Source organism: Talpa europaea (genome assembly GCF_964194135.1).
Source record: "Talpa europaea genome assembly, chromosome: X".
In the NCBI taxonomy this organism is placed as follows: Eukaryota; Metazoa; Chordata; class Mammalia; order Eulipotyphla; family Talpidae; genus Talpa; species Talpa europaea.
The window spans coordinates 74,014,084-74,022,347 of record NC_140081.1 but is presented as its reverse complement, the minus strand read 5'-3'; the positions used below and the strand labels follow the sequence as shown (position 1 = coordinate 74,022,347).

Genomic DNA, 8,264 nt, shown 5'->3' with positions numbered 1-8,264 from the left:
ATTTCAGTCAATGAGTATTAAAGACACATTTTTATTGGAAATACAGCTTTAAAGGAGATATTTGGGGCCATTTTCAATTAGTTTATATTTCTTTGGATGACTATTTCTTAGTGCTAATCAGAGAAAAGGCTCGGCATCAATTTTATTCCTGTTTTTCTTTCTTTTTTTTAATTTTAAAGATTTATTTATTTATGCATATAAGAACTGGGGTACAGGTTAGAGGTGCAGAGGGGTGAGATGATTCACCAGAGACAGAGTGGGGAGCAGAACAGGCGGATTGACTGTAATACACTGCTGAGGGGAGCAGCGGGCGAGACAGGAGAGGTCTGCTGCGCCAGGTGGGCTGGCTCCCTTGCCTGCAGTGGCTGTGGATAGCCTCATAGTGCTATGACTTAACCCTTTGCACCACCAGGGATTTCTTTCCTTTTATAGAGGGATTGAGGAAACTTATTGACATATCTAAGTAGATGAGAATTTTGTTACAGCAATGCCATTCCTTTCTTTGAACTCAGAATTTCTGACTGTATGTACAGATGGCAGCAATCAATTATTTTTTAATTTTTTTAAAGATTTATTCATTCATGCATATAAGAACTGGGGTACAGACCAGATGTGCGGGAGGGTGAGAGGATTCACCAGAGACAAAGCGGAGAACAGAACAGGCGGACTGACTGAAATACACTGCTGAGGGGAGCAGCGGGTGAGACAGGAGAGGTCTGCTTCGCCATGTGGGTTTCTCTCTGGCCAGCCGGGGATCGAATTCGTGCTGCAGAGGCTGCGGGATTGCTTCATCGTGCAGTGCTTAACCCCTTGTGCCACCAGGGAGGCCCCCAGGAGGTTTTAAGGCTTTCTTTTACCTTTCACTTTCATGACCATCTGTGTCTATCCCAGCTGTTGCTGCCTCTAGTCTGTCCCTAGCAACCCCCCAAACACACACTTGGGGTTCAATTATTTACACAACTATATAAATTGGGAGTGCAATTTCACACCTCCATATGTGCACATGCTCCACTCACCCTCCAACAGAGCCTTGTTGCTGATGCCCTATCACCTTTCCCTTCCCTCTACCCTCCTCCCTACCCCCACTCCCTCTGGTAACCAGTTTATTTTTATTTTAATTTTTTTAAAGATTTATTTATTTATACAAGAGCTGGGGTACAGACCAGAGGAGCTGGAGGGTGAGAGAGTTCACCAGAGTCAGAGCAGGGAGCAGAACAGGCAGAGGGAGCAGCGGGCGTGGCACTCAATACCCGCTGCACCACCGGGGAGGCCCAACCAGTTTATTTTTCAGTCTGAGCAGCGTTTTTTTTTTTTTTTAATTTAAAATTTTTTTGAAGGATTTATTTATTTGTGTGTAGAAGAACGAGGGTGTAGGCCAGAGGGGCAGGGGTGAGAGGACTCACCAGAGTAGGGAGAACAGGAGGATTGACAGAAATACACTGCTGAGAGGAGCAGCGGGCGAAACAGGAGAGGTCGGCTGTGCCATGCGGCTCAGCTCCCGGGCTGGGGATCAAACTCATGCTGCAGTGGCTGGAGATAGGCTGATAGTGCTGAGACTTAACCCCTGTGCCACCAAGGAAGCCCCTATTCTGATGAGTTCTTAAGAGGTACATCAAAAATATTTGTCAAAGAAATTGGGTTAACTTCCCCATTAAATTTCAAAAGATTTTGCAGAAATTGGCAAACTCCTAAAACTCATTAGGCAAATGCCAAGTGACCCAGAATAGCTAAAACAATTTTAAAAAGGAAGAACAAAGATGGAGGGCATTATTACACAGGTGCAGTAATCAAGACAGTGAGATAATGGCATACCGATAGGCATACAGATCACTGGAAGGAAACTGACAGTCCAGAAATAAACCCTTACATTATGGTCAAGTGCTTTTCAACACAATGAGTAACTTTTTCAAGAAATGGTGCTGTAATAACTGGATATCCACATGCAAAGGAATGAGGTTCAACCCCTTTCATTATACCACAGATAAACATTAACGCAAAATGGTCCATAGACCTACATGTATGTGCTAAAACTGTAAGACTTAGAAGAAAACAGGAGTGAATTTTCTGTGATGTTGGCTTAGGCAATGGTTTGTTAGATATGACACTCAAAGCAAAAACAAGAAAAAATAGATACATCAAGATGAAAAGGATTTATGCTTCAAAGAACACATCACAAGGGTGAAAAGACAACTTACAGTTAGAGAAAATATTTGCATGTCATAGATCTGATGTAGGGCTTGTATCCAAAATATAAAACATTCCTACAACTCAATAACAAAAAGAAAAATAATCTGATCAAAATATTTCAATAGACATTTCTCCAAATAAGACAAAAATGGCAAGCAAGCACATGAAAAAATGCTCAATATCATTTATCACTAGGGAAAATACACATCAAAACCACAGTGAGAATGAACTTCACACCAGTAGGGTGGCTATAATAAGAAAAAAGAAAAGCAAAATAACAAGTGTTGACGAGGATGTGGAGAAATTGGAATCCTCAGACACTGCTGGTAGAAATACAAGATGGTGCAGCCATTGTAGAAAACAGCTCGACAGTGTCTCAAGAAGTCAAAAATAAGATCCAGTAATTCTGTTCCTAGGTGTATACCCAAGAGAAAGGAAAACAAATATCCACATATAAAAAGTCATGCACAAATCTTTAGAATGTTATTATTCATAATAGCCAAAGACATCAACTGATGAAGAAATAAACGACATGGATAATGGACTATTTAGAAATGAAAGAGAACGGGTACTGATATATGCTCAATATGGATGAACCTTGAAAACATCACGCTGCCTGAAAGAAGGCGGGGACAAAGTACATGTACTGAATGATCTTATTTACTTACATTAGACGTCCAGAATAAGCAAACCCATAGACAGAAAGTAGATTAGTGGGTCTGGGCTTGGGGCTGAGAAGAAAGTGGGAAGTGACTGCTAATTAGTAAAGGGTTTCTTCTGGTGACTAGAATTTTCTAAGCTCAGTGGTGATGGTTGCCCAATTCTGAACATACTAAAACCACTTAGAATTGTATACTTTAAGCGGGTGAATTTATGGTAAATGTATTATGTGTCAATAAAGATGTTTGAAGGTTTTAAACAGTACATGTAAAGGAATCAGATTAGATTGGAGACAATGATTTCAATATCTGTAAGTTATGCAATAACCTTTTAAGTCCTGCCATTCTATGCTGTCAATTTGCTTCATCATTGAGTCTGTCTAGCTCAATGTATTTCATGTATAACCTTAAACACAGCGCCTGAAAATCATAGTCACAGACTAATTTTAGCATCTTATTATCCTGTTATTGCTACAGTCATCACTTTTTAGAATTATTTTAAATAAAATGAGTGCTGAGGGGCAGGGTTACATACTGAATCGTGCTCTCTCAAAATTCATACATTGAAGCCCTATCCATCCCACTCTCCCTTCCCCGCCCCAGTATCTCCAAGTGTGACTATTTGGAGACAGGGCCTTTAAAGAGGTAATTAGGTCCTCCCTGGTGGCGCAGGGGTTAAAGAATCAGCCCTGTCACACTATTGCCAGCCACTGCAGCACAAGTTCGATCCCAGGCCAGGGAGCTGACCCACATAGCACAGCAGACCTCTCCTTGTCTCACCTGCTGCTCCCTTCAGCAGTGTATTTCAGCAGATCTGCCTGTTCTTCCTCAATCTGTCTCTGGTGAATCCTCTCACCCCCCACATCTCTGGCTACATCCCAGTTGTTGTATGCATAAATAAATACTTAAAAAGTAAAGAAGTAATTAAGTTAAAATGCGGTCTCATGGTGTGACTTAATCCTATCTGAGTGGTGTCCTTATAAGAAGAGATTTAGGAAATATAGATACCAGGGGCACATGTCCTTGTCGAGATGGCCATGTGAATAGGCAGCAAGAGGGCAGCCATTTGAAAATCAAGAAAGAAACCAAACTTCCCAGCATCTTGACTTTATGACACCCAGTCTCCAGAACTATGAGAAAATAGGTTTCTGTCATTAAAGCCACCATGGGGTTCTGTTATAGCAGCCCTAGCAAACTGAGGCTGTCTTCTGCACCAGACCCAGTTCTTCTGGCATGGGGTCACTATGTTCCTCCTCCAGCGCCAGCTCTCTAGTAGATGTTCAATAAACATCTGTTTAACAAACAAGTAAGGTAGGAAGCTAGATACCAGGACAATTTGGACTATTTTTCTTTTGAAAACATATGGGGAAATATTAAACCTCAAACTGTTTTTAGCTTTAATCCCTGAAATAATGAAGAGACTAAAAAATTCTGGAAATTTGTTTTTTTCACATCAGTGAGATACAGTTTCTAACTCTCAAAATTATACAACTGCAATGGGAATTTTGGAGATGTGTATATTAACGTTAAAAATATATTTCAAAGAATATGAAGTCACTGCCCAGCGGTAAGTTGAAGATCAGAGAAAACGGCATGCTAAATTACATTGTTGTTAGTATTTTGATTCCAATTAAGGTAAGCAAGATACAGGAAAAAAATCAAAATGATGCTTCAAAGAATCTTTAATGAAATGTGGTTTTCAACTCACTCATCTAGCACAGTGGTTCTAGCCTGCCACACCAAGTCCATGATGACATTTTACAAAGGAGAAATTAGAAAATAAGGGAGTATTGTTACTTTTTTTCAAAAGGTGGTTTTATTCACTGTAATAGACTACTCATGGTTCTAAAGTTATAAGATTGTGCTCAACATTTTTTTCAATACTAAAATGTTCTGTTTTCTGAAGAGATGACAGTAGATGGTGGCAGTTATTGAAAAAAGTTTCCTGAGTAGGCAAAAAAGAAAGTTGGTGCCCTATGCCAATCCTTAAAATGCTTTTGTCCATAAAATACCAATGTTTAAAAAGTACTTCTATATATATAGTATTTGGGAGGGGTGTCTATGCAGACACTTGGGGATTTAGGAGAGGCAGTAGAAATGCATGTTTGTTGAGTACACCTACTGGCGGGGTACCACACTTTATGCACACACAGTTTCTCAGTGCATCTTTAAAACTTCAATTAGATATTATTATATTACAGGTAAGGAAATGGAAATTAATACAGGATAAACAACTTGCCCAGGGATTGGCTGAAAGAGGGAACCAAATCCAGTCTGCGTTCTTTGCCATAACATCACAACACTTACCATAGTCAATTTTTATTGTTCAATTGCTCCTTGTATACATCATGATGTTCCTTTTTCAATTCACTTTCTGACGTATAACTGCTGTTTATTTATACAGTGACAGAAAAATTTAAAAAACTTGAAAGTGCCAGTACTATTCTCTTAAGCTTGCATCCCAACCATTTTTGCCTTTTTGTTCAAGAATCCACATAAAACCTACCAGGAAATATTCACGTGGCAACATCCTGATTATCTGCAGTTGAAACAACCAGCACCACATCTGACTACAAGTCCTCAGGCAGAAGTTAGTGAAAGCCAGGCGGCCTCAAAGAGCAGAAGACATCAAGTTCAAAAAAGAAATAGTGGACCAAACACTGTCACTCAAATCTTGAGACTAAAGAAGCTGGTTAGAAAGCCAAGAGCATAACACTCAATCTGTCAGGGTAAGCAGAGAGAGATGGGGAGGTGGGAGGAGGAGAGAGAGCACAGTTCTGGCAAAAGGAAGAAAGCAGCATTGGGATAAAAACCAAGGCAAACAATATGCAATCAGCTAGAAAATCCAGAACAATATAAGACCATGCTGGATACAACTGTGGCTCCTTAACTTCTCATTTACACACCGAAAACAAATACAGTAAAGATCATATAAGCATATAAACTCCTAGCAGCATTAATTCTAGAACTAGAATTTAAAAATTTCTTCCTTAAATGTATGTACCTAATGTATGATATAGGTGTTGAAAATTTGGTTTCTGCTTGCTAAAAATAAAATTATAAAATAAGCGTTTATTTTTCATACATTCCTCAGTTTACCAAAGTCATTTGAAAATAAAGTCACATGTTTAACAAGTGTTGGCAACCAACTTTTAATAATATATATTTCATTTTCAGAAACATATGCTAACCATCAACAACATGATCAGGGGTCCATTACCCCAGATGTTATTTCATAGGTACATTTTATCAATATTTACAAACAACACAAAACAAAACAGCTGAATTTTTAAAACTACAATGCTTTAAAAAAATGTAAACAGTTCATTTTTACATTATTGTAAAAAAGAAGACTCACTCCTTAATGTGGCTTAATTTTTTTTTTTAACTGAGCAAAGCCCGGTGCTCATGAATAAAGATTGAAAAGAATTCTTTACATAGAAACATTGTGCTCCAGTGTGGCAAAAAAAATTATATATATATACATACAAAGAAAAGAATATTAAATCCACGATTTATACCACACAAAAAAAATTCTGTCCCCAAATTCAGAAATTTATAAAAACCATTTATACATGGTTGTTGACCTATTGAAAACTTATATAACATTTTCAAAACAATAATGCAGTCAAAAGATACCACATTTCTTAAAAATGAAATTTTGTGCAAAAGAAATTCTTTAAGCTAGAAACAAGACTCCCACTCCCCCAAATAGAGGCCAAAAGAGCCACTGAAATAATTTAACTCTGTTAGATTTAGTGCATGTAACCAAAAGGCACACACATGTGATTAATATATTAATATATTTTCATGCAGAAACATGTGCATGTTCACAATTATGTAACAAAAACACAAACATAACAAAACATAAAGCCTAATGTTTGGCAATGTTATTCTAGCCACATTCTTTTCTAGTCTAGGCTTTACTAGATCATTAACACTGCCTCTTAAAAAATATATTATATTTGAACAACTTTCTGATAAAAATTAAAAAAAGGATGTTAGCCTGAAATACTATAATATTATTTTCAGTTCTGATACATATAGAAACTAACTGATATGTTTATTTTAAGTGCTATTTCAAATTAAGATACATTTTTCCTTTTGTTAATAAACACTTTGATTGCTCCAGTGAAGTCAGCAGAAAGAAGAACTTCTGTGTTATCTGTCTTCAAAATACCTTAAAAGCATAAGAAAAAATTCTCAGTTGATTTTAAAGCAGTATGAAACCTGCTACCACAATTGGCACAGGCCCATGATCATCTACCTTTAGGACAAAAGATCTTCCCCACCCTTTCAGTCTCATTTTTTTCCAGTTCACTCCAATATCATCTATCATCCCCCTGGAACTCTCCCTTCCTCCCTGAGGCTCACTTCCACTTACCTTGTCTTAGCTGGTCTCTTCCTGGCTTGGGGTGATTATAGCCCCTTGGGGCTTGGAGGCCTGGATTTACTACCAGGCAGCCTAGGCCTCTAAATTTTCTAATGTTTCATTTCCTGGCAAGAGACCAGCACGTTAATTCAGTCTCAGGAATCAGCTGGGTTGAGTGTTGCTAACGGAGGTCTCTAATGAGGTTGACAGTGAGGTTTACTGTACAGCAGACATACTGAAACTGCCATGAAATGAAGCGCATAGATGGCTTTGTGAATGCTGGCAGTACCTTTCCCTTTACAGTCCATATTGATGTGCTATGTAACTATACTGGATGGCAAAAATGCTTACCTCTTAATTTTAACAGTAAAAGCATTTTATTTATTTCTTTTTAAAAAAATATTTCTTTACTTTTATACAAGAGCTGGGGTACAGGCCAGAGGCGCGGGAGGGTGAGAAGATGCACCAGAGACAGAGTGGGGAGCAGAACAGGCAGAGGACCGAAATACACTGCTGAGGGGAGCAGTGGGTGCGATAGGAGAGGTCTGCCACGCCATGTGGGAATCTCTCTGGCTGGCTGGGAATCAAACCGGTGTTGCAGGCTGAGGACAGCTTCACAGCGTGTGCTCAACCTGCTGCGCCACCGGGGAGGCCCAACAGTAAAAGCATTTTAATAAAGAAAATTCAGTGTTAACTACCTTATGCACAGGCAAAAACTGTGGATTTAAGGAGTACTTAAAGAAAGAAGAAAAAAAAAACCCAAACTTTAATTGGAAAATCATGCACAAGATGAGTTAGAAAAAAGGTTTTACTTTAGATTTGCTAAACTTTTGGACATTCCTTATCACCCTTTTGGCATATCTCAGAGTAGTGCTCTGCAACAGAAGTAGCAGCAAAAGGACTTTAGGTTAGTAAAAAGGCTAGAGAAGAAATTCATCATGTATATACAAATGCTTTTTGAGGTATAATTATAATGTCCAGCACTTGCCAGGCATTTTGACAGGTACTGTACACGTGTTATCTTTAGTTCTTACAACCTATAAACC

The 8,264-nt window shown here is 38.5% G+C and overlaps 1 protein-coding gene across 3 annotated transcripts in view; it reads right to left on the bottom strand.

Annotated features, from left to right (window-relative positions):
- Positions 1–6,931: 6,931 nt before the first annotated feature.
- WDR44 (WD repeat domain 44) overlaps positions 6,932–8,264 on the bottom strand; it is a gene marked incomplete at both ends in the record, with an annotated part of 68,173 nt that continues 66,840 nt past the window's right edge. For all 3 annotated transcript variants that reach the window (XM_084258398.1, XM_084258399.1, XM_084258400.1), the window contains one exon: positions 6,932–7,026. In XM_084258398.1, coding sequence (XP_084114524.1) covers positions 6,932–7,026 — 95 coding nt within the window. The remainder of the gene's footprint in view (positions 7,027–8,264) is intronic.